Source organism: Ixodes scapularis, unplaced genomic scaffold, assembly GCF_016920785.2.
Source record: "Ixodes scapularis isolate PalLabHiFi unplaced genomic scaffold, ASM1692078v2 PGA_scaffold6__148_contigs__length_123643588, whole genome shotgun sequence".
Classification (NCBI taxonomy): domain Eukaryota; kingdom Metazoa; phylum Arthropoda; class Arachnida; order Ixodida; family Ixodidae; genus Ixodes; species Ixodes scapularis.
In genome coordinates this window covers 10,058,102-10,085,399 of record NW_024609881.1, presented here as the reverse complement: position 1 = coordinate 10,085,399, position 27,298 = coordinate 10,058,102, and the positions used below count along the sequence as shown (strand labels likewise).

Below are 27,298 nucleotides of genomic sequence, written 5' to 3'. Positions count from 1 at the left end.
CGATCGAGGAGGGTAGCGCGAGTAATTACTCCGGAGTAAGCAACCCGCTTCTGGAACGCGAGTTCTGACGTCATCGAGTAAGCTCGAGTAAGTTTTGGAACGCCACGGTACGAAACTTTTACTCCGGAGTCGGATCGAGTAAATTTTGGAACACAGCCATGGTGGCTAATGAAGGTAATAAAGCATATGAACTCTATGTAATAAAGTAAGCGATCCGCGCCAGACTGTTACCTCCGGCGACTGCAAAACTTTCTCGAGCGTTTAGTGCGGATTTGTCGAACTCCGATAGCGGTAGTTCTGTCACCTCATCACTGAAATGTCGCCTCATCACTGAACAACAGAAACTGCAGATGATATGGATCTTGTCCAATCCTGGGGATCTCGTCGGTGTAGGAAGGACTGAACTCCTGAAAAACATTTTGAAGTGTCTGGATCGGACACGTATGTCACAAAATAAAGTCTCCGCGAACCATTTTTTTTTAGCTGAAAAGCTGCTGGGTGGGACACATCTTGAAGTAGAAAAGAAACCGAAATTTAAACCTATCTTACTGCGGTAAAAAGTCAATCCAAAATAAAGTTAGTTTCGGTTTCGTTCCTGAAATTAAGTTACCGTTTTGAAAAAAATCCTACTAAACTGGACAAAAAATAATTGAAATATAATAAATTAAGAATATTTATAATCAAGTTTACAAGTTTGTTTGAGCAAAATAAAATTCTAAAATTGAGAAATATTTGTAAATGTATTCACGGCCGACTCAGTGTTGCAATTTTTGGCGGCTCCTTCTGGTGGAAAGCTTCGTTTGTTGAGATCTTCCTTCTGGGGTAAATTTCAAGCACTTCAAGGAGCAAAGGAGGGCGCCGATACGGATGGACTGGTTTTGACTCTGCGCACGCCAGCGGTAAGTGCCGATCTCGATAAAGGGAAGATCGGGTAACTACCGCGTGGGTCAAAGGGATCGACGGCCGTTTGAAGGGACGGCATAAATAGGGTTCTTGACCTATAAACCGCATGCAAGCGATTAGGCGAGCGACGAGACAAGCGACGGCGACCCGCTTCGCTGTCGCTCGGTCAGTCGCGCGACGAGGCAAACCGCGTGAAAGCGACGGGAGCAAGCGACCGAGGCGATGAGCGACGTTTTCTAGAACGTGGTGTGTAGAGTACCGTCCGACAGCACCCTTGCAGAGCGTTCAAGTGCCGTCCGACGGCACTCCACTCACGCCTTCAAGTGCCGTCCAAAAGTCTCGTGTAAAGCGAATAGTCAAAACGAGTTTTTCGAAGCTGTAGCGTTGTAACTTTACGTCAAGGTTTTGAGTTACGTCCGACGGAAATAAGTTACGGCCTGTGTAACCTACGGAACCTTATTGAATGTGCAAATATGTTCCAAAAGCCAGGGGTAGTCATAATAAAATAAGTTTACACTGGCTTAACACAACAACTAAAAAATATAACAACAACACAGGCGTTTCACCACCTATCCGGGTGGCATCCTCAGTATGAACTGGCCCGGTGGTGGGCAGAGTCAAACCAGTCGACTCTAATCCAACAAGTCCCCGTAAACGTCCGGTAGGAGGCCCCGGTTTCTGTTGCACGCCCTGGGGTCACGGCGAATAAACCACGATTCTCCGAACTTCCAAGTAGCGTTGGGATCCGAGGAAGTTCGTGGAATCGTGGTTTATTCGCCGTGACCCCCACCAAACCGGGGCCCCCTACCAGACGTTTACGGGGACTTGTTAGATATGAGTCGACTGGTCAGCGCGTGTGCTTGTCTGCCTGAGTGTCTGGTGTTAGAATGATTTTTCCTGCGCTGTCACCGTCAAGTATGGTTCACCAACTCGCCCAAGCTTCCATCCTATCAAGTTACTGACTTTCCCCACCACCGGGCCAGTTCATAGGACCGAAGCGCTCAACTACAGCGCCATTACAGCCCCTGGCGGGACGCCTCGATCCGAGTGGCTCGTTGTTTTTCGCCTCGCTTCTCCGACGTAGGCGGCTGGGTACGCTAGTCAATAATAATAATTCCGATAAAGAAGATATAAAAGCCCGACTAGCACAAATATTTTGTTCTTGATTGCAGTAACAACCTCCGATATTGTTGTAGTCTGTCCTTAGAATGCTACCGCTTCCCTGAAAAGCCGTACGAAACTCAAACGGCACCAAGCCTGAACCATGGCAGTGCTCCAACAAAAGTAAGTTTCTCGTTCGTTGGAGGATCAGTTTTGCTAAATACGCCGGAAAAACAAAATGAAATTGGTGCCAGAACAAAAACAGCATGACTACCGAACGCAGGAAAGTCCGTTGGCAGTGACTGGTGACGGAATATTTGATTTACGTGCGCGTTTGTCCCTTCCCTCGAGGTGTTTGACGGGGCCTCGATTGCAATGTTGGATCCCTTTGGCACAAATATTTCAACTAGAATCACCGGCAGGATGAGAACGGCAGGGAGGAGCTTCAGTTCCTCCAGCACTAGCTTTTAACCTTCGATAGGGCTTCTATCTCGCGAGCCTCGAGCGTGCAAGTACAGCCAAATCGCAGCGAAGGGCAACGAAGACTTACTGGAGCTCGGCCGTTCACAAGAGACGCCCTGCCGTTCTGACTTTGTGAGCAGACTTCTAGCTAGGGGAGGGGCTTTTGGGGGTGGCGAGTACGGATTTGTCCTGCCGTGTATGTTTCTTAATCGCAGTTCCTATTTTTATAGCTGTTTATAGCCATCATGTACGACCCTATGATATACACATGCATCCCCCCTCCCAAACAACACACACAAGGAATTGAATGCACATCCAAACCGTTCCAACCAGCCCCCAGCCCCCCCCCCCCCCCCCCATTTAAACTATAAAAAAAAGCCTGATTATGTTTTTATTTGTTAGGGACAATAATAGTTTTTATTATTTCGTGTCGATTTTCCGCTGATCACACCTGAGATCTTATATTATTGATTTATTTTTCAGTGGGGGCGGTTCAGTTTTGATTCCGCCAACGTCACCGAGGATCCGTAGTGTTCACTTCGTGAACACCTGAACGGACGACGCAGAGGCTCATTCTGCAACAAGTTACTAGACAAGATAACAGCTGAGGTGTTTAATAAAGACTGATTGCGGGGAACCTACCAACCCTGTAATTGCTTGTGAAAGATACTTAGTTAATTTAAATCAATTTTCACTCCCTCGCTCGAAGATACAGATGACCTTTCCTCGTCTTTTTTTGCATTCTCTATATGTGCCTGGTTCTTAGCCAGTTAAAAGTATCGTTAGTTGATTGGCAACTTCTGTAGTCTCTTCTGTCTTCGAGTTACACGTTTTGGTTTAGTCTGTACCCTAAGATTTAGTATAGCTTGGCTAAAGACAGATAAGCTTAGGTGATGACTGCTTTCTCACGAACTGGGGGACATCTTTCGTGAGAATTGGAATATCATGAACAGCGTGTTCTGCCGTGCAAGATCCCTGAAATAATCGAGGTTCTCGGCCCTACAATTCCTTCGACAGTCCTTGCTTCTCGAGATGTGTACATCATCTGCAAGTGTCCTGCCGGCCATACTTCGACTCTGCGCCAATGTCACCGTGTTAAGAGCATGGGAAGAATTTTTATATTGTTACAAGTTTGTGTGTTTACCTACTCATGGTTGTGATAAAAGTCAATAAAAATCTTTTTCACTGCCAAAAAAACATTTCTGAAAGCGTTGCATTATGCTGCTTTACCATATTTTCCAGACTGCAGTCCGCAGGGGCAGATTCGGGGTAAAAAAATAAAAGATTTTGCTTAGATTGTACACACACAGTGCATAGTCGTCACAAATATCTTCTCATAGACTGTACACCTTGAGAAATGTCTGCTTTCTTAGCTCACAAAAAAGCCTATAATATACATAAATCATCCTTAACATGGTCTTTCATTCACAAAATCCGTCCCGTCATAATCAACGATATTGAAAAACAAAAATCTCGCATAGTCTGCACAGCCTCAAATTTCAACTTTTAAAAGTACAGCCCGGAAAATACGGCACATTCCTGGAAACGCTTGAAAACATGCAACGAAACAAACTTTATTCAGTGAAGTAGCAATTAAACACTGACAGGCATGAATTATTTTTCCAGAAAATAAAAATTGTTCTAATAATGGCAACTGATCATGTGTCAGTGGTGCTTTCTTTGGTACACAACATTTTCCTCCTAAAATGTCCCACACAGTAAAGTATGAATCAAGCCCCCACCTAATATTTCAAAATCTTGCATGTGGATTGAAAATCTTGAACCTGAAAGAGAAACAAAGTTTTTATAAATCCCTCCAACTGAACAGTGTCCTGAAAATTCGACTAAAATTATGTGCAGTCATCTGCATAGGAGTCATTTATGCAGGAGATTTAGTCTAGGCTAGCCTCTTTTCGTTTTCAACTGTTTTGCTCTCCTTTCTGACAGAATCTCGCGGCACATTATAGTTCAAACTCGCAGAAAAACTACTATTAATCAGCAGGAGCAGGTCTCAGTAGCTGCAACCTACTGCCTCAGTGAAGTGGAACAAAAATGCCTCGTAATAAATCTACGAGGCCTTTGTTCAGGTCGTGCCCTGGCGTTTTAGTTCCCTACTGCTGAGGCAGGCTGATGCAGGAAGCGTGTTCAGCAATACTAATAAAATTAAGATCGTCGGCACATTGCTCGCACCGGTCCACGACCCCAGCCCAGCGAGGACATGTCTCAACTGTACGCGGGGGACTTATCTCTTCCCCGAATGATCACCTTACGCCCCCGCACGATCCCCAACACATTAATATCTCTTCGACGTGGACGAGCCGGAAAAGCTATCCCACTCGTAGCTTCTAGTGCGAAACCGTAGCCTGCCGGTGGTTCAGCGACCGAAAAATAATATCCCGACGTCGTCTAACAGGACTCACGAGAACAGTGGCTCATTGTGAATAGTAATCTTTATTTTAAGAGGAGAAGGCACAACGTTATTACAGCACAAAATTTAAACAAGTGACGCTCACCTGTAAAGTTATCTCCTAGACGCCGCACGACCGTACTTGCGAGGCGGACCCGACTCGGCGGGGAAAACGACCGCTTTCTCGGCGGAAGATGCGTGTTATTGAAGCTTCTCTATCGTTTCTTGACTCACAGTGAGAAATATTTATCGCACGCTTTCTATCTTTCTCTACATCTTCACCGTACGCCCAAAACACCTGCAACGCTAATGCAACGCTACGAACGCGACCGACGTGACACGGCCATGTGTTGTACTGCGGTGGCGCTACCATCGCAATTTCGAAGCGCCCCCTGGTTGGGCGAATAGATTCTATATTGATGATGCCACCCAGATAGGCGGTGAAACGTCTGTGTTGTTATATTTTTTTTGTTGTTGTGTTAAGCCAGTGTAAACTTATTCCTTATTGAATGTTACGTTTTGTGGCCGAAACACGACGTAAACTCAAAAATACTATAAATTACTTCAGCGTTACATCCGATGCAGCATTCGTAAATTGGTTAAAATCACGGCTCTATCCGTATCTCCAGGTTCGTTGAGGGGGTTGGAGTGTGTGCCTCGTATGTAGAAGCTGCGTATGCCCGTCACATACGCTTTTTCTCTTTTTTTTTGTTTTTCTTATTTTTTTAGGAATATTTTTTTTTAAGAGGATTTTTTTGTTGATATGACACCACTTCTTCGATGCGACACACAAAATAAAAGAAAAACATTAACAAAATGGAAACCGCAGCATGCATGCTGCGAGCCTGAGATATCAGTGTTGGGGTGTTGGTTCGTGGTTCATATGACAGATTGAGGGCCCATCGTCTCGTCTAAAGTGTCTAAAGCCCCTTCACTGCAGCATTTCTTACTGCAAAAAAGTGAAATAAACGTTCCTACCTACCTATATGCACCATGATCTAGAAAAACGGTGTTGCTCGTATGTTTAGACAGTTTTGATGCTAGTACGCCTCCACAGGTGACTTGTCTCTTAGCTGTAGATGAGAAAGTTAGCCAGTGCAGTACAATCGCTAACCTGGAGTCTTTAACGTGCACCACGCAGTAGTAATTACACGGACCCGTGCCGATATCACGACCTACGCCGGTACGAAACTCATCCAGGTCAAAACGGGCAGCGGGTGGGGGTAACTTCATTTTTTATTTCGAGTTCCGTTGGACGTAACTCGAAACCTTGGGGTAAAGTTACGTCGAGCGTAACTTTAATTTTTGTTTCGAGTTCCGCACGTAGCTTTAATTTTCATATTGGGTTACGTCGGACGTTACTCGAATCCTTGACGTAAAGTTACGTCGTACGTAACTTTAATCTTTATTTCGGGTTCTGTCGAACGTAACGCTAGACACTGCATTCTTTTTTTACGATTAACACTGAAAAACAAAAAAAACTAAGGTTGTTGACAAAACCTTGCTGAACAAAATGGTATGCGACTCCCTTTCTGGAAGTGCATGGGGGACGCGTGGCTTGTGTTGCCGGCTGGACGCCGCGAAGCGTCGTGTACGACGGGGCCAAGTGGGTTAATAGTTTTGTAATTAGCAGCCGCCTTCTGTCGCCGCCAAGCGGCGTGAATTTGGGCCGGGGGTGGGGGGGGGTTAACGAGCTCTCCTGTGATACATGCGTCGTCCAACTTTCCTTCGGACGGCACTGCAGACACAGACTTTCTAGAAATTTCTAGAAATCCGAAAACAGCGATTCGGCAAGCAACAGTGAGAAATCTCCGTTGCTCTTCACCGACTCCCGTTGCTTTTTCTGTCGCTCGCTAAATCGCTCACATGCGCTTCAGCCTTTACTATGGCGCTTATTTGGACCAAATGAAGTGTGCCAAGAAAATACTTACCCTAAGGCACTTTTTTAAATTTATTTATTTATTTATTTGAAAATACTGCCAATCCCTTAGGGATTTTCGCAGGAAGGAGCACACAAAAGTAAGTAAGTACACACTCATTCCCATTTCATCACATCTACAACAAAAAAATACAAGTAATTTATACAATAAACACTGGGATATAAATTAGAGTAGAAATATTTTAAGATTAATACACAGGGGTTAACATACATTTCCAAAGCCAAATTAAACAACCACTGTTCAATCACACATAAAAAAATGCAATTAAAGTCATTCATAATTGCACATCACTGTGCAAAAAAGCATCCAACCGAGATAGAAATGATGTGATGGAGGTGCTGTTAGTAATGACAAGATCTAGTTGATTCCATTCTCTGGTAGCTAAAGAAAAAAAAAGAGTAGCGGAAGCATTCATTTTTAAAGCAGTATTCAGTCAAGGTTTTACCATGTTTGTGCCTGGTCTGTCTAGTATTTAAAAAAGAGACGTACTTGGATTTGTCAATTTTGAAAGCATCATGCAGCAGAGAGTACAAGAACTTAAGCTTAAGTCGCTTTGCCCTGTTAGCTAGTGTAAGAAGACCACACTTTTTAAGGAGTTCAGTGGGTGAGTCGGTGCGCCCATATTTGTTAAAAATAAATCTTACTGCTTTGCGCTGTACATTTTCAAGCTTAGCTATATTATTCTTCGTGTAAGGAAACCAAACAATGTACATATTCTAGTGTTGGTCTAACAAGGCTAGTGTATGCCAAGAGTTTAGTGGGTGTAGCGGCTAGCTTGAGTGTTCTTTTTATGTATATAAGTTTTTTTAATGCCTCTGACGTTACATGATTTACGTGTAGATCCCACCTTAAATCTGAAGTAATAAATAAGCCTAAATATTTACACTGAGTCATCCGTGAAATCGTTACATCATCAAAGCCGTACTGAAATTCAGAGATAGATTTCTTTTTGGTTACAGACATGCAAACAGTTTTGCTCACGTTGAGGGACATCTGCCAATCAGCGCACCATTTATTGATTAACTGGAGAGAGCTATTTGGTACAAGGTGATCATCCGATGTGTTGATTTCCCGTAATTATGATACAATCATCTGCAAATAATTTAATTTTAGCATCACTGTTAGTTGTAATATCATTAATGAAAAGTAGGAAGAGAACTGGCGCAAGGACAGAACCTTGCAAAACGCCAGAGGTATCTCTGACAGTTTCTGAAGCCTCTTGTCCATATTGCACAAACTGGGAACGATTTGATAAGTAGTTTTAAATCCAACTGACTATAGGTCCTTCGCCAATAGCATGTTTTAGCTTGATGATTAGCTTGGGGTGTGAAACTTTATCAAACGCTTTCGAGAAATCAACCAGTAGTATGTCTACTTGCTTTCTGTTGTTAATGCTTAGGCTCACGTCATGCAAAGTTTCAAGGAGTTGGGTGACTGTTGAAAGATTACTTCTAAATCCATGTTGTTCAGGAGAAAGAATTTGGTGTGCATTAAGAAATGTTGTAATGTGCTTTAGAATGATGTGTTCAAGTAGTTTACAATAAGTACAGGTGAGAGAAATCGGTCTAAAGTTCGAAGGGTTGGTGATGTCACCTGATTTGTGTATAGGTATTACTTTACATTTTTTCCATTCAACGGGTAGCTGACACGTGCTAAGAGACTTATTAAAGATTATGTACAAGTATTTGCTCATCCATTCAGCGTGTCGTTTTAAGAAGGCGTTAGGAATATTATCAGGACCGCTGCCTTTTTTTTGTATCTAGGTTGAGTAAGAGGTTTAAAATTCCGGGTTCAGTTATTACTAGAGGCTCCAGAGCTATAGCGTTAGGTTCGAGATTACGGATAGTACCATTATATTCTGTAAAAACGGACTGAAAGTAACTATTATACTCATTTGCCTTATTTCGGCTCTCTTCAGGGTTTAGACTGGGAGAGTTTGTTTTCTTGGGATTAACATGGGGGGGGGGGGGGGGGTTCCACAATTTAAGTCACGTTGTAATACTTTTATTTTGGTTCTTTTGTTTTATTTTTTAGCACTTTTACCAATTCAGCAAGGGCAAGTCTACCCTCTGGGCATGCTTTTGTTTTCAGTGACTTTCGTTTTCTTTTAATTTTTCGCTTAGCATGGATGATATCGCGGTTTATCCATGGATTGTGTTTTTTTGTTAACTTTTTTCTTGTAGGTATGTATCTAGTAACACTGTAATGAACTATATCTCTGAACTTTTTCCATAAATCGTTAATGCTGACGTTATCGCTAGAGGCATACTCCGTAAAAAAAGAAAATTCATGGTAAAGATGAGATAGTATGCTCGCGTCGTCGGCGTTATTGAAGTTAAGCACAGATGATGGCGAAGAAAAGCGGATGGTGTCGCGAATTGGGAAAGAACAGACAACAATTTTATAGTCAGATATGCCGTCTATAACATCAACTTGTACTTCACTTTCTGGAAGACGGTCGCTAAAAAATACTAGATCAAGAACGTTACTAGTTGTTCCGTCGACACGTATAAGCTGGTGAACCATTTGCGTGAGGTTGAAACTTAACATAATGTCAAAGAGTGCGTCAGAACAGGTTGTGTCATACTGAAGAGTAAACCAATTGATATCAGGCAGGTTAAAATCGCCAGACAGAATAAATTTGCAATCCTTAAGATGACTAGACATGTAATCATGCAACGCGGTCAAGCTGTCAAGCTCAGTGCCAGGTTTCCTATAAACTGCACCAACAAATATTGCATGCTTTTCGAATATAACTTTGCAAAAAACGGCCTCTACGTCAGGTACGTCAGGCAAACGTGTAAAAACGATTCCTTTTTTAATGATTATGGCTACGCCACCTCCACGTGACTGCCTGTCTTTTCTTATGGTAACATAGTTCGGTGGTACAACTTCATGATCAAGCACAAACGGTGATAGCCAAGTTTCTGTGACAGTGACAATGTCAGGTTCATGATCAAGAAGTATGCATTCAAAAGGGACAGTTTTATTTAACAAGCTTCTTGCGTTTAGATTGATTAGTTTTAGTTTTGCAGGTTGGTTCTGTGGGAGACTTTGCCTGCGCTGGCTTGGTCGTTTTTTTAAGAGGAATCTTATCCTTTTTAGTAAAACATATAAAATAGCGCAACAGAAAACAAGGACAAGAAGTAAACAGGACAGGCAAAGCAGCACCACGTAAACCATGTCCTGTTTACTTCTTGTCCTTGTTTTCTGTTGTGCTATTTTATGTTTTACTAAGATGAACCAACTAGCTCAACAATGTACCTTATTATCCTTTTTAATATCGTCCCAAACAAATAGACTGCCATTGATTTTGATTTTGTCGAAGACTAGTTGCACTTTTCCTCTTCTATCTCTATTTTCCCTGGCGCTATTCCACAGTTTTTTTCTAATTTCCTGTACGGGGCAGGAAAAGTCTTCGCTAATTGCATAGATCGTCCCTTTCAACTTGTAGCAGTTTTTGAGTATTTTTGCCTTGTCTCTGAAGTCGAATAGCTTAAAAATGACCGTCCTAGTTTTGTTTTCTATTGTTTTGCCGAGTCTATGTATCCTCTCAAAACCTCCAGATTGAACCTCGAGAATTTCTTTGAGAATTTTTTCCGTAACAAAATTATCAAGGGATTCATTACTTTCGTTTACGATTTCTGGTATTCCATAAACGATCAGGTTTGACCTTCGACTTCGATTTTCAAGATTGTCTATCTTAGCAGAGAGTGTTCTTATAGTCCCAGCCACTTCCTCACAGGCAGTGATTCTACCCTCAAGAGCTGTTATAGATTCCATTTTCTGCTCGATCGCCAGGAGCCTTACGTTTGTTTTAATCTTCTCTGATTTGATTTCCTGAAGGTCATCTGAGATTTTTTTTAGCTGTTCTAGAATCTTTTCCATGTCAGGACCGGGGATTGTTTCAACATCTCCCAGCAATAACAAATCCCTGATAAACGAACAGGCATCACACAGCAAAGGACACAATGACCGTGGGCACGGCAACACAAACAGGAAGAGATTGTTGCTACATATACACTTGCCATAGTTTCTTCTCACCTACACAAAAAGGATGCATGGTTTGGAGGTGTTCATGCTGGTAACGCTGCCGTGCCCATTGCCGCCGTCCCGGGAATTGTCCGCTTTTATAGGGTAGCCGTTAGGTGGCGCCGTTGATGTCCCAGGTGCCAACCAATCCGACGGTGTCGCAGCCTGGCCGTGCAGACTGCCGAGATACGCTGATATTACCGGCAGCGGCGTCGGCACATGGGCATCAGTGGGAAACAGTGACTGTGCACTTGGTTTTAACGTGGTACTATCGTTGCTTCGATGAACTGGTCGGGCATGCAGAAGGCCCAGCAGGATCTGCACAAAAAGGATGCATGGTTTGGAGGTGCTCATGCTGGTAACGCTGCCGTGCCCATTCATTTATCTGAGTATATACATGGTGTCTCCAAGCGGTATTCGGGCCTAAAAAAATTCACTTGAGGGCCATTAAACTTTTTATTGTCTTTTGGTGGTACATTTATCATGCTCAAATTTTGTGAGTGTAGGTTCTAGCGAACAAAGCTGTAAAGTTCTTATGCACCGAGGAAAAACCGTCCAGTTGACGCTCTTTTTCACAGATGACACAACATAAAGCAAAGAAATCGAAGTTCCTTCCAGATGAACACCCAAAAGCAAATCCAGCAGATCGAGAGTGTGGTACCATGATTGAGTGCCAGTGCCAACCAGGTGATTCTAACTTCGCTCCCTGTACTTTGGCCAAAAAGATGATTTTTTTAGCTTACCTAAAATCTACTCCCATGAAGTTTGAATATAATTAAAGCCCCACCTAAAGACGGCTTTGTGAAAACTTTAATTGCTGCCAGTTCAATGGATTATCTATACAAATTTTGTTATGCTGCTGAGCACGTACCTTTCACACTATTATTTCGCACGGCCATATTTGCTTTTCTCGGGAAGAACAAGTAGGGCAGATCACTGTCAGGATGGAATGAGCAGTGATGTGATTGCTGCGCCAAACTGCGCCAAGGGGCTAACCCTGCTACATCCTGCTACATTTTGCCGAAGTATGGGTAATCTGCGCCAAGCCTGCACCAAAGGACCAATTTCGGTCGCCTTTCAAAACTGAAACTAAACCGAGTACCGTAATTGAGCCTGTGTGAGTTAGGTGGCGCAAGCGGCTGCCCGACACAGAGTACCCTGCATTAATCATCCATTCAGTCTTGCATGGTGTTTCCCGTCGTCTTTCGTTTCCTGCTCTCGTCGTCTCGTGGGTGTCGTCTTGCGTCTTTTTAAAATTTTTATAATGACAGATGCAAGCGTGTGTGGACGCTCCAACGCTAGCGTGCCGGGTACCAGCCGTGCCGTCATGTTCTGAAATGAAACCACGTTTTTGCGCGGCGGGAGTTACTTTGTGACCTGAAGCACTCGCTCCTGAAAGCATCGGCCGTGGGGAAACTATATTTGATCTCTGCCTACCAGTCACCGTGGTTGCATGACGTCGGTTGTTGCGGTCCCCACGTCGCTGCAGATATGGCGCTTTCTAAACTGAAATGTAAGGACCGCTGCAAGGTCATCAACATTTCTGTCCTTGTTTAAATCATACACTACTACAAAAAACCCTCCTTAACCCAAAGACCTGTGTCGAAGTATTGATTACCTAGGTTTCTCTCGGTGGGCTTTTCTTTTGAGAGGGATCCTGGTTTATAAAAAGTTTGCAGCGAAAGAAAGTTGGTGAAGAGAAGTGAGCTAAAGCAAAAAAGGCAATGTCTGCACGCTGAACCCGCACAGCACGCTTGTTTGTCTCGGGTTCAGTCGTTGCACAAAGCACTCCAAGGACTTTTTGACCCTGACTCGCAATGTCTTGCATCGATGTGCCCAGGTTCTTTTTTTTTTTTGTGTGTGTTTAGCTTGTACCTCGCCTGCCGGCCTGGCAAGCACATGCCGCTGGACTGGACTGTGTTTTGTCGTATTCTGGACCGTTACATTTTGGGAACCAGTTGCCGACGGAGTGGTGTGGCAAGGTTTTGGTTTCGATGAAACAGCAGTCTCCGCTTGCACGACAATGCACGTGCAACTGCAAGCTGCCGAAGTTTCCCTCACGTGCAAGCGAACATGATTGCACCACAGAGGCATCAGCCAGGATGCTTGCAATCCATTCCTTTACATTTGCTTGCTTTTGACGAAAATCTGGCACATCGGGAACCAGTAAAACGGTGGCAAGCGGTTTTTTGGAATTGCTCGGCAATGCCTACAGCACTGTACACTTGTGGGATATCTGAATGTCTCTTAAGAGACATTAAAAGTGGACATTCATTACTTGCCAAAGGCAAACCGAGGCTTTCAGCAGCTTTGCAGAAAGTTTCGAAAAGCAAAAGGAAAAGCACCCGCTAGTCGTACTGGACCTTTTTCTTGTGTACAGTTTCGCATTGTGCTGCAATAGTTACGTGTCTCATCAGTCAGAGACTGCTTCCCTTTATTATATTATATAAATACTCTAGTCAACTTTTTGCTTTGATATTTACTACTACTATGCTGGTCATTTTCAAATAAATATAATATGTGCCGTATGGTTCTTATTTATCTATAGCGGGTACATATACATATATCATTTAACTGAAGCATTGCAAAATGTGTCATGTCATTGGCATTTAATTTTTTTTATTGCAGCGAGCAAAGTGCCCTTCATTTATCCAGCACTTAAAACAAATATTTTTATTTTTCTAAGAATATCTGCACCAAAAGCCACTTTTCGCTGCTCCGAAACACTGTTTTGGCTGCTCCAAAAGGTGCTCCAAAACGGCTTAGGCCAATCACATCACTGAATGATGTTAGTGTGGTGGTTTAGGGTTCTTGTATATAAGCTCCAATGAGCGCGTTCAGTAGCGGCTCCCTCAGCTCCGAACGGAGTAACTCGAGTTGGAGTCCTCGAAGCGCCTATTGAACGACAAAAAAAACGTGGCTCCTCAGTTGCTTCTACGCAATTTCCGCTTCCTCCCCTGCCAGATGGTTTCCGAATAAAATGGAAGCAGACGATGCCGAGCACGATCGCTTTTATTTGACGCCGGTATCGAAGGAGTCTTGACAAGGTCGTTCAAGAAAAAGCGAGTGACTGTACACATCAGCGCTGCTGTTTGAAGCGATCCAACGCCATCGAGCCCTTCGCAAGGCAGTGCAAAGGCTGCTTTTGTTATAAAAACTGAGAAAAACGTCGTCAGCACACCCAAAATATGGAGCTCAGCAAATCTCTGCCGCCGGTTGCGATACTTTGATACGGCCATGCGTTTGTTCTGCCCTTCGTTACGAACTTCCTATAAAATGTATTTGTATACACACGGGAAGTTTGGCCGCACTCGGCAATCAAGGTTTTGTCGGCCGAAGCGAACGTCAGCCAACGTACACCCCGGTTTAGCTACGCAAACAAACCATTAATCGGTGTCATGCTCTGCGTGGGTGTCCAACCGGCTACCAAAGTCGCGTGCATACCCTGCCTTGCTCTGTTCAGCGCGGACGGGACTATCGTCGATATTCACCGAGTTTCCGTGCAACAAACGGCGATCAAGACACAGCTACAAATGAACCATTTACATTGTTTGTTAGCATATTTAAACCAAACAAAATACGGTCCAATGCATTTTCTGACGCGTTATTTGTCTTACCTTGAGCACTTGGGGGGATCGGTGGCCGAGTGGTCTAGCGCACACCAGCTCGGAGCACGTGGAGCAAAAGCTCGCGCTGCAGAACCCAGGGATCCTGGGTTTGAGCCCCACCCCTGCCCGTTTCGATCTGGATGAGCATCGTACCGGCGTGCGGTCGTGTATCACTACTGCGTGATGCACGTTAAAGACCCCAGGCTGGCGGCTGTACCGCACTGGCTAAATTTCTCATCTACAGCTGGGAGACTCGTCGCCCCTGTGAGGCAGACCAAGTTCTAGGCTGTATAAACACACACACAACCCAATTTTTTTTTTTTTTCTTGAGCACTTTTCATTAACAAATGCAAGCAAACTGCACACCCACGACAAAACCAACGCACCAATGCAGCTTATCCTGCCATTTTTTTTTTCTTTTAGCTTTGGAATTTTTTCAGCGATCCGGAATTATGTCATGCTGCGCTCCTTTCACTCCTCATGCACCGTCTCCAGAGACGGTGCATAAGAGCCTGACTCCAAAAACTTGGGAGTAACACACACCGAAAGTCGGTTTTGCCGTCTAGTGGAAGGAGCGCTGACTCCTGGCGCCGCTACTGAACGCGCCCATTTGGGGCAGAGTTGTTCATTCATCCATCTTGAAGTCCAAAGTTATGTGGGGAAATCACTCTCCACGCATGCAGGTGCCATGCTTCGACAAATGCTGCTGGCACTTTGAGCTCATTCTTTTCATCATCATTTTAACGACCACGTCGCACTTGATTATGTACTTGCAGGAAATATTTCGCCGAAGTACTATTTAGAATATGAGCCATGCAGCACGACACGCAAAGAAACTTTCAAGTAGGTATACTTTTTGGCGACAAATTTAGTTTCATGAACAAGCACGTCCATGCATCGTTGGTTTCGGGCTCTTTATGCCAATTAATTATCACAAAGTTTTTATCGCAGTATCCATACTAATTCCGCCTGCAGGTATCAAATGTAGGGGTGCGACATTGAGCATATTGAATGCTAGCAAATTTGCAATTTAGTGTTAACAATGAACTGTGATTCGAATATATAAAAACGTGTTACTGGTCATCTACTTTTAAAAAAAGTTTAGTGCCGGCAATCCGGTACTTAAAAAAAAAAAACGTTGGTTGCCTATTTTATTTTACTAAAGAATCGGTGAAATTATGAACGCTTAGAAAAAAGCTTTCCCACCAGTAAAACATATTTGGTGCAATAAATTAATTGAGATACCATGGTTCTATAATGTAATGGCACTCATTTCCCTCATACTAGAACTTGACTTTTTGTATGTGGCAGAGTTATCTTTTTCCGCTAAAAAATCAATGTGGTTGGTTTCGTAATGGGATTAGAAAGTACCTGAAACAGTGATTTACCTTCGCAATTTAGTTGCAACTCTGATAATTATGGCATACATGCCCAAAAATATTTCATTGTCTAGAAATAAGGCAGAAAATAAATACATGTACTCATGATCATACATTTATTAATATGCTGCTAAACAAAGGTCACAGGCTAAGAACGCAGTTTTGGCAAAAAAACTCTTGTTCCATGAACCCTTGCACGGCAAGTGTCTTTTAAGTTGCTTGCTCGCTCGCTCCTTTGACTTTGAAAACACGAGGCACAGTGTGTGGCTATTTTTATTTTTAATAAATTATTATCATATTAGCAGTTTACAGAATTTTGATGCGAAATTCTGAGGACGTTAGGTATGAATATTCATTAACTATAAGAATCGTGCAACGAAATTTTGTTTATCTTGTACAGGTTATGTTAACAACATTTTTTGCAACGCTCCAAAGTGTACTGATCGCAGAAACAATTTTAAATATGAAGAAACATCCAGCATCAAGTAGGGTTTGATGCAGAAGGTCCCTCAATTCTTTCTAATTGAAAAAAGAATGATGGACAAAAAATAGATGAGGAGAGAAGTGGAAACATGACGAGTAAACGAAGATCACACTTTCACTCTCCAGCCTAAAAAAAAAAGGTATATCTTACAGTTCCCTTTTTATGCTCTGATGTACCTTAGTAGAATAGTCTGTTTGGTGCCGAGATAAGCATTTTGGACAGTACTAACGAACTCAAAAACATTCTTTATTGCTTTGCAGTAGTTTATATCCCTACATACTGAAGGCATTCCAGAACTGCATTTTCCGCTAGCTGTGTAAAAAATTTCTTAGTACAGTGGCACAATTTTGGTACGATAGCATCAAAGTCCCATATGTTGAGTGTTTATTAGTTGCACACTCTAATGAATTTAGTCGTTACAAACATGAGTGTCTTCAACGAATTTCTAAGTTCAATTCAAATTCCACTTGTCAGTAAAAACCAGGGCTAAACAGTATCGCGATACAAACGTATTGTGATAGTATCTTAGATACTTTTGAGTATCTGTATCTCTGTATCAAGATACATTTGTAAAATGTATTTGTATCTCACGAGTGAAATACATTTACAATGTATCACTTCTATCGTAATACTTTGCCCGACTTAGGCATCTCATTACATTTGTTGCCCTTTTTAAGATAAATTTAAAGGATAAAAACATGTTTGGTGCAGCTTGCTTCGAAATTTATAATATGAACCTGCACTAAAACTTAATCCATCTCAATCACCAACAATAAGAAAAATAAAATTGCGGTTTAAAGAAGGTTACTTGCAAGGAACACAAAATCAGCTCCTTTCACAAAGCCCTCCACTCTTTCCAATTTAGCGGAATGAACGCTGTAAAGAAGTTGGGTGGAGAAAAAGTATGGCCCTGTTGTCCAATCTCCCTACACTATGGGTGACTCAGAGGCTCATAATGTGACAGTTTGAGATGCACCCTTACGGCAAAACTGGGTTCATTTCGGGCAGACGCCTTTTGTCAAGCAGAGTACGCAGTCTTTACCGTTCTGTAACTGTGTGGTTCAACGGGGGTGACATGTTTTTTTACCAGAATCAATGATAGATAAAGAGTTTGAGGTAATGAGCAGTGCATAAAATGGCACAAAAAGAGGAGCACAAGCATAAATTGCCTTTCGCATTCGCCATGAATGGCACCCTCTCTACGTAGCACCGTTCGGGAACAAATGTATTTCTATAAGTATCTGTATCTGTATTCCGGAAACTTTTTCGCCGTTATTGCGGAAGTATCTCAGGGATATCCCGTTGCATAAAAGGCAAATGTATCTCAGTATCTATATTTTGGCCTTAAAAAACATGTATCTCAGAATTTGTATTCCCAAATACTTTTTGGAGTATCTCTGTCCAGGCCTGGTAAAAACATGTTAGCACTAATTGCGAGCAGTGTGATTATTTTGTGTAAAGCAAGGTTGATTTTGCTCCTTCCAAAGCAAAGATGAGTGCAAACAATCTTCCAGTGACAAGCGGCCGCCTGTGCCAAGTGCTCCTATGACAAGATGACCTCGATCGAGAAGGCCGTTGTGACCAGCTGTAACAAGTTTTCCGGTGACGAGTTGGATTCTGATGAGTGGCCTGGTTCCAGGGGAAGACAAATAAGCAACTCAGGCTCCCTTCCTGGGAGCCAATCTAGGATGTCTAGTCCGAGCCATGTGTAAGGCTATGACAACCAGCTGCAACGATAGGCTCTGTGCAGTTTGCATTTCAACTTCGTAACTCTTTAACACTGATCTATCAATTGTTGGACCGTACATTCGGGAACTGCAACATCTGCCTTCTCCCCTGCTTGCATAAGACCAGGTGCAAAGATGCGGAGGTGGCATCCTCCAAAGTTGATGTCACTCCATTGCAGACTATACCAGCTGTTTCTGCAAACGCTTTTGAAAGTTCGTAGGAACTTTCAAAAGCGTTTGCAGAAACAACTTAAGAGTTAAAAGAAATAAACTCTTTTCGGGAACAAACTGCCGACCATGGGGTAGGTCGAAGATTGCAGAAAAGAACCACAAATTAGTGAAAATGAACGCATAGTCCTGACTAGAAACTTGCTGAGCGTCGTTACAAACTCAGATTAGTCAATTATAGGAAGGTAAAGCATATGCAAACTGTGGGGATGTGCTGAAGTTCCCACTCACGAAACAGGAGGAAGGCTGGCAATGTGGAAATGCCGATGATAACAAAATCATTAGTGTTTTTGCATCGCCAACCTTCCGCCTGCTGAACGAGTGGAAGCTTAAACAGGTTTTTTTGATGAGTCTTAACAAATTTCCTAATCAAACCGTGTTTATTTTTACTAATTAACAATTTAGCGCACTTTGGTATTTAATTTGCTAATTGCCAAAAATACCGGAGAGGTGCTCACTTCGTTCCAGTGCCAACCATTAACATTTCCCAAACTTCGGAATTTAGAAATTATACGATAACCGCCCGATTGGACCGGACAAGTGCCCATTTGCCTTAACCATACCTCGGCAAACCTCACTCATGAGGGCCCTCACTCACCCTCACTCACCCTCATCTTCACAGGTGAGGTAAGGGTGAGTGAGTTTCTGAACCAGGAAAATTCATGAGTGTGAGGGTGAGTGAGGACCAAAGGGCGGTGAGGGCCGTGAGGGCCATGAGGGCGGTGAGGGCGGTAAGGGGTATGAGGGCCATGAGTGCGTGAGGGCGGTGAGTGGCGTGAGGGCCATGAATGCGTGAGTGGTGTGAGGGCGGTGAGTGCATGAGGGGTGTGAGGGCCGTGAGGGCAGTGAATGGCATGAGACGCGTGAGGGCGGTGAGTACATGAGGTGGTGTGAGAGCCATGAGTGCGTGAGGGCGGTGAGTGCGTGAGGCCTCTTTCAGATCGAGCATCTTTCTCAGCAATTTTGGTGGTATGGCGGGTTGTTGTCTAGCTTTCCCTAGATCGACACGAATTCTTGAGATCGGGTCCGGCTCGAAATAAGCAAGCAACTTGGAGCAATTCGAATGCGTTTGAAGCGGCTGCATCCAATCAGGGACGCAAAATTTTCACGTGATACCTCGTGCCGGTGATGATGACACCGAAAGACTTGGTTCTGGTTTGAAATCAATCGTTTTTTTGGAAATAAACTGTTTCAAAAAGGTGCATTAGTATTCTTAACGAGATTTAAATGCATAAAAACACGTTTATAACGCGTAATTGTGTCTAAATAGTGCAAGAAAAATAAAATTTTAAGATGACGATGGCAAATTGCAGCAATTGGTTGCTGCGTGTGATCGCGGGCGGCCCGTGTTGCTGGTGTTGCGACGTAAAGTTTCTGGGCGAATGTGCCCCATCTGAAGCTGGCCTGAGTGGCGTGAGGGCCATCAGTGCGTCAGGGGTGTGAGGGCCGCAAGGGCGGTGAGGCCTGAGGGCGGTGAGTGGCGTGAGTGCGGTGAGTGGCGTGAGGGCGGTGAGTGGCGCGAGGGCCGTGAGGGCGGTGAGTGGCGTGAGGGCTATGAGTGCGTGAGGGCCGTGAGGGTCGTGAGGGCGGTGAGTGGCGTGAGGGCCATGAGTGAGTGAGGGCCGTGAGGGGCGGTGAGTGCGTGAGGGCCGTGAGGTTCAGTGAGGGTGAGTGAAGGGCTGAAGGTGAGTGTGACTGTGAGGGTGAGGGTGAGTGAGGGGCTGAAGGTGAGTGTAGCTGTGAGGGTGAGGGTGAGTGAGGGGCTTAGATGAGTGTGGCTGTGAGGGTGAGTAAGGGCGACCTAAAATGCCGACCTCTGGCCGTAACTGACATTTGCCGTAACTGCCAGCTTGTTCCCGAAAATATATTTTTTCAACAACCCAGTTTAAAGGAATATTTGAAACTTCTCAATGTGCGAATACTCGTAATGTTAAGCATTAAGCAACACCCGAAACGTTTTTTGGAAAGAGGAACATGGCGGCCTTCCTGTATGGGTGTATTCGAAGGTCCCAAAGCTCCCAGTTCGATCTACCTAGAAAAACTAAGCGCTGACTATTAAACAAATTAGCAAATTTATAGGGAAAACTAATAGGTTCCAGCATCATTGTTATCTCAGATTTTATCTTTTGCAAGTCTCCCCTTTAACTGATAGGAATTTTACTGTAATGGCAATTCGACAGAAAGCAAGAAAACGGATTGTGTTAAGATACACAAACGACCACCCATTGCTAGGCACACAGCATTTCATTTTCTCTTCCATTTGTCACTGTTATCTCAAAATGGCAAAATTGTGGGTGTGTCTCTTTTGTGTTATCCTCATAGCTGTCTACCTAGCCTGATGTGCTTGGAGGGTGTGCCTACTTTGTTCTTAATTACGGTGATTGCTTTCTACAGTTGGTCCTAGTCATCTCAAGTCCCTCCTTCGTGATCGTCCATGCCTACTTTCAAACCTGATCGCAGCCAGCAATTCTAATGGAACCGATCCAGTTCTTAAGTCTTGGTAAGTTCTTCGTTTCCACCTCTTTCATAACGGGAGTACAGTGGCTGTGTCTAGACTACAGGTGGTCATAGCCCAAAGCAGCACTTCTTGTACAGCTGTATACGGATTCCTACCAATCCATGCTGATGCGGAGATCCTCCACCTGGGACGCTCAGATGAAAATGTGCAGAGAAATATGGATTATGCTTTTCAAGGAGGGAAGCAAGCATTAGGATTGATGTTTAGGGAAAGCTTGTGGCACTGGGAAAAGAGTGTGAGGCAAGGTTAATTTGGAGTTCCTATATGCGGGAAGATGAAGACGAGATAGAGGAAGCGGGCTTTCTGCAAGGTACTAGGATAAAATTGGTAAACAATGAACAGTGTAGAATGTCAGCCATTGCTTCCCAATTTTTTTAATTGCAAAACATGCCACAAAGTTTTATTGGAAATCTATAATTTGTGCGAACATTAGAGAAAACATTCCTATTCTTGGCCATCTGATGCGTCCATTTAGTAGCTGTTGAGCATGTCATACTCTTGAAAACATTCAAGAAGGTAGGGAGCAACATCTAAAAGCCAGGTGAATGTTTTTTGTTTTTTTAGTTTTCGTGCGAATTATGGTTTCAAATAGACTGTTCAAGGTATCAGAGGGGGGATTGCAAACGCTTGCAAACTGAAGTCCTTGAGTATTTCTTCGGCTAAAAACATGCGCATTGAGGCCATGCCACCTTTTTTTTACGTTGCTCACATCTAATTTTTTTCCGGGTTTTTTGTGTGTGTGCGTGTGCGTGTGTGTATGGGGGGGTCAGGGGGTCGGCAGTTTGATAAATATAAAACAAACTACAAAAACCCTAAATGCTGCCATCTGTTGGAAAGTGAACAAATAAGCTCCCAAACGGAAACATTAGCCAGACTTGTGGTTCATTGTGGCCCATAATGGAAAGCACGAAAGAAACTCCTATTACCAAACTACTGTGCGCAAAAATTAAGATGGAGAAAGGAGAACTTTTTATCAGTTCAAAATGAAATTGTCTATCGTCTGAGGTAAAGACGGGCGTACTGCAGACCATGAGTTATAGGTAGCGATATGAGGAGACACTGGGTACAGGCAAAGGTAACAGCAGAGCATGTAAGTATGGGAGTCCGGTACATACCTAAATCGAGGTGGACTTTTGTATTGCTTTGGGATGGGAGGGGCTGATGAAGGAATAGGGGATCTCCAAATGGTTAAGCAAACTAAGAGAAGGCTGGAAGTATAGTGGGAAAAGCTAAAGAAGGCCATTGGAAGTAAAGAAAAAAAAACAAGGAGGAAGTTTAGTTATTCTTTGTGCAGAGTTCCTCAAGGGTTCGCTTGAATCAAAGTGCCATGCCCCAACTCATCCAGAATAAAAAATATTGTTGAGCCGAGAATCTTTCCATCCAAATTTCATGCAATGCTATCTGTCTGGTTCCGGAAGGCTGCCTTCCATTTCCAGCTGTTTTCCTCTGAGACTAGCAAAATCTATAGGTAGCACTGACCACATGATAATGGTAACCTTTTCCCAAGGGACAACAGTAAACTACCACTGTGGGACAATGGCCATTGTGTAAAGAAAGACAAAGCTTGCCACCTTCTAGGAGGAATGGACCAAAGTGATTCCAAGTTAATTGGCATTTGTAAGGATTGAAGTGAAGCAAATCTGTGTTACGCATGAGTGGCACTTCAGTGCATTACCGTGTGGACCCAACAATGGGTAGAAGGGCGTGGACCATCGCAGTTTATTTTTATGCACTGGCACCATATATGTAACCTAACTGGGGTTCTGCTTTCTGGAAGTTCATTTTATGGCTAAATTAAAGGGTGTTATACCTACCTAAGCCACATACCTAAGCTTGCCTGGGTATGGGAGGATTTGATGAAGCAATAGGAGATCTCCAAAAGGTTGGATCAAACTAATAAATGCTGGAACAGGAGGAAGTTTAGTTATACTTTAGGCAAAGTTGCTCAAGCGACCGTTCAAATCAAGTGCCTTGACCTAATTTATCCATCCATCCAGAATTTGAAAAATTGTTAAGCCATGTATCTTTACATTTAAATTTTAGACAGTGCCGTCTTGCTGGTTTCAAAAGGCTGCCTCCCATTTCCAGCTGTTTTCTTCTGAGACTGGCAAGAACTCTGGGTACCACTCGCCGAATGATAATGCCAACCGTCACCTTAGGGACAACATTACACTGCCATCTTGGGATGGTGGCCACTGCAATAAAAGGGCAGAGCTTGCCGCATGGGCCAAAAGGGTTCCCACTTTATTCGCGTGCATGGTGCTCAAAGTGCTACTCATGAGTGGCACTTCACTGCATCACCTTGTGGACCTAAGTTTGGTGTAGAAGGGCTCAGAGCATCATAAAGTTCATTTTTACCTGCAGTCAGCAGATACGTGACCATATATCAGTGTTAGCAAAATTCAGTTTCTTTATTAGGTTTTGCCACTATATGGGGATCACCGCATCTGCAAATATATTAGAACAAATTTTTCTTAGACATCACGTTGTAGTAAACAATGTTGAAAATAAGTGCATATACACTTAGTTGAGCCATTGGCAGTAACCTGCAAAGTATGTTGCTTGCTTGTTTACGGGGTTCGTTGCTTTGATGAGTCAAGGCAGCCTAGACAATCTAATGATCAGGAAAGGGGCAGTGGCGATCGTAAAGGCGCAGCTAGCCAGAAGCTTGTTTACGGTAGATCCTGCAACGATATCGACACGACGTGAGTGGTAGTGTGTCAGGGCTGTGGATCCCCCAATATTATGCTTTTGGAGTGACGTGGGAATGAATGAACTGAACGTGTTTTTATATCCTTTAAGGCCATGAGCTAAGCTATTCAAATCCTGCACAATGTTTTGGGGCAGTTAAATTAAACTAAATTTTGTTTGTAGGGTCCTAGTTTTCTTTGGGAAATTGTTGTATTCATCAAATGTGAATATGTTAATCCTCACTAATGGCCCCTTGCACTCTTTATAGGGAATACAAGTGGGCTATTTTAGAATATTGACAGTAGTCTTTGTCATCTAATTTTATTCTTTGTCTAATAAGTGGTGCCTTCTCTGGCACACGCAGCATCAAACAAAAGTGTTACCATTTTGAATATTTTTATTTTAATAGACTAGGAGTTAAAAAAAGATTTTTTGCGGTTATCTAGTAAAATAACTACAGGTATCTAACAAGAGTAATGCTATATGCACTCCGGAGTGCAGCTCGGCCGGAAATTGCTATATGCACTACATATGTCTCGTATAAAATGAATGATCACAACGAGTTTTCCAACCGGTGGCATAGCGTTGGGGTTAGGGTGTCCGCTTCGTATGCAAGTGGACGCGTGTTCAAATCGCGGTAAGCCTACCCTTTTTTTTTTTTTTCTCTTTTTTTCTTGAACGTTGTTTTGTCGAGGCATTTGGCGATATTTATATTTCTTTTTTGCGATGAACACTAAAAAAAAAAAAAAAAAACACCGAATGTTGTCGACGAAACTTCGCAGATCGGGGACAGCGGGGCTTGGGTTGCCGGCTGGACGCCGCGGAGCGGCGTGTACTGGTTAACTTTTCTAATTAGCAGCCGCATACTGTCGCCGCGAAGCGGCGTGAACGCAGGCGGGGGGCTGTGTTAACGAGCTCCCCAGTGATACACGCGCAGTTCGAAAATTGGTGGCCCGAGCGGCATGAGCTCTCCCCGTAGTGCATATAGCAATTTCCGTCCAAAGTGCACTACGTAGTGCATATAGCATCGCTCATCTAACAAACTAATATAAAGCACTTAAGTTAGCGAAAAACATAAGTACATTGCACATCTCTAAAGGAAAGTGCTGCTCAGCAAGATATATTTTCGTGCGACTTTCCTGTAGAGTCTATCTTCTTGTTATATTTCCTATCAAAAATCTGCTACTTCTCGTGACGAAGGCATTGGTAATTAAAACATCTGGTGTATCTGTGGTGGTATTTCGCTATAGAAAAGTTGACCAAGTTTTAAAGAAATATTTGTTTATTTTGACATCATCTTATGAATGATGAAATACATAGTATGTGTAGAAATTCAACATGAAGAACAATTTGTACTTTTTTCACTGAAATAAATGCAAAATAGTGGCGAGCTACAAAGTAAAGGGGGCAATTCTTAAATAGCGGCAGTTCCAACCAGGTGGTTCTAACCTTTTTGCTCCCTGTACTTTGGCAAAAATATGATGTTTCAACTTAGCTAAAATCTACACCCATGAACTTTCAATATAATAGAAGCCCCACCTAAACACAACTTTGTGAAAACTTTCATTGCAGCCAGTTCGATGGATTCTTTGTACAAATTTTCTTGTGCTGCTAAGCACATACCTTCCACATTATTATTTGACACTACCATGTGTATTTTTCTCTGGGCAAACAAGTAGGGTAGATCAATGGCAGGGTGCAATGATGTTAGTAGATTGGGCTAGGGTTTCTGTATATGAGCTCCCACGGGAGCAGAATTGTGCATTCATCCATTTTGAGATTCACTGTTATGCGCAAAAATCCACTCTTCCTATGTGTAGGAACTCTGCTTTCACAAATGTGGCTGCTGCTTTGAGCTCATTCTTTTCATTATCATTTTGACAAACACATCACACTTTATCATGTACTTGCAAAAAGTATTTCTCCAAATTGATATTTAGAAAATCACTCAGGCAACACGGCATGCAAAGAAACTTTCAAGTAGGTATACTTTTTGGCGACAAATTGCTTAGGGGTGAACGGAATAGTCAGGTTGGGTGTCGTGTGACATACTTTGCGGCTTTGAGTTCGAGTGACATGTTTGGGTACCGGGGATGTATCGCAGTGAAAAGGCAGAGATATCTCGAAAGAACAGGAGGTACAAAATAGTCTGCTATGTTTTCAGGTGTTTATACCAAAAAATAGGCTTTTGCCTTTCTACCTTTTTTAGCTTACAAAATGATATGCTATTAGTCATACGCCAATCTACATTTTTTTGTCCCAACCCAAAATTTGTTTAATTGAGTGCTTTGAACTGGCGTAGAAATGGCAAAAATGAAATTCAACCACTCAGCTGATGCAGAACTGCAATAATGGCTGCTTATTTCTAAAACATGTGGCTATTTTTGTTGTGCTTTCCTAGTGTGCCCTAATACACATGAGGCCTTGTAGGAGAGGGAGCTGCACTTTTGGGAGAGACCAGCTGCCCATTGAAAGCCACTGAGGACATCTGGTTCGGGTGCTGTTCCTGTACCTATGTCACCAGAGATCAGCGTGGGATTGTGAACCACCTGGTCGCCCATGGTGATGAACAGTTCAAGTACCAGCATCCTCCCATGTCACCTGCCTCTAGATCCCAAGCGTCCAGCAACACTGAAAAGCAGAAAAGTGATAGGTTGTTCAAGTGCACGCTATGCGCCCAAGCCTTTTCTAGGAGTTCTGGTCTGATCGTCCATAATCGAAGACATTCAGGTGAAAAGCCATTTAAGTGCAAGCTGTGCCCCAAAGCCTATTATCAGGGTTCCTGTCTGATCCGCCATAATCGAACACACTCAGGTGAAAAGCCATTTAAGTGCATGCTGTGCTTTCGAGCCTTTACTCAAAGTTCCAGTCTTATCTGCCATAATCAAACACACTCAAGTGAAAAGCCATTTAAGTGCAAGCTGTGTCCCCAAGCCTTTTCTCACAATTCCAGTCTGATCCGCCATAATCGAATACACTCGGGTGAAAAGCCATTTAAGTGCAAGCTGTGCCCCCAAGCCTTTTCTGAGAGTTCTGGTCTGATCCGCCATAATCGAACACACACAGGTGAAAAGCCATTTAAGTGCAAGCTGTGCCCCGAAGCTTTTTCTGAGGGTTCTGGTCTGATCCTCCATAATCGAACACATTCAGGTGAAAAGCCATTTAAGTGCAAGCTGTGCCCCAAAGCCTTTTCTAAGAATTCCAATCTGATCCGCCATAATCGAGACCACTCAGGTGAAAAGCCATTTAAGTGCACGCTATGCTCCCAAGTCTTTTCTCGGAATTCCAGTCTGATCCGCCATAATCGAACACACACAGGTGAAAAGACATTTAAGTGCAAGCTGTGCCCCGAAGCCTTTTTTGAGAGTTCTGGTCTGATTGTCCATAATCGAAAACATTCAGGTGAAAAGCCATATAAGTGCAAGCTGTGCCCCAAAGCCTTTTCTCAGAGTTCCAATCTGATCCGCCATAATCGAGACCACTCAGGTGAAAAGCCATTTAAGTGCAAGCTATGCCCCCAAGCCTTTTCTCGGAATTTCAGTCTGATCCAACATAATCGAACACACTAGAGCACTGCACGGGCCAGCCCGAAAGCCCGAGCCCGGCCCGGCCCGCGGGCCGGGCTCGGGCCGGGTAGGACGTATTTTCTCGGGCTCGGGCTTGAACAAGAAAGTTCTCGGGCCGCGCCGGCCCGGGCCGTGCCTGGGCAATCTTGTGCCGAAAATCACAAATTGTTGTTGATAGCAAGAAGTTTGCTCATTAATCTTTGAGGTTCATTGAATACAAAAAAAAAAGCGAAGTGCGAATTCTCTACAGCG

General features: G+C 43.4%; 1 protein-coding gene across 4 annotated transcripts; it reads left to right on the top strand.

Moving 5' to 3' along the window:
• The first annotated feature begins 770 nt into the window (after nt 1-770).
• LOC115331589 (zinc finger protein 239-like) lies at nt 771-27,058 on the top strand. Of its 4 annotated transcripts, none has more exons than XM_029993719.4 (4): nt 771-899; nt 15,230-15,296; nt 20,666-20,771; nt 25,911-27,058. In XM_029993719.4, exons 3-4 carry the CDS (start codon nt 20,744-20,746, stop codon nt 27,047-27,049), a joined length of 1,167 nt encoding a protein of 388 aa, XP_029849579.1. In that variant the 5' UTR covers nt 771-899; nt 15,230-15,296; nt 20,666-20,743; the 3' UTR covers nt 27,050-27,058. The 4 variants fall into 4 exon arrangements, with proteins under 4 accessions (XP_029849579.1, XP_029849573.1, XP_040077440.1 ...); XM_040221506.3 differs by lacking the exon at nt 771-899 and adding an exon at nt 11,500-11,532; XM_029993713.4 differs by lacking the exon at nt 15,230-15,296.
• The last annotated feature ends 240 nt before the right edge of the window (nt 27,059-27,298 follow it).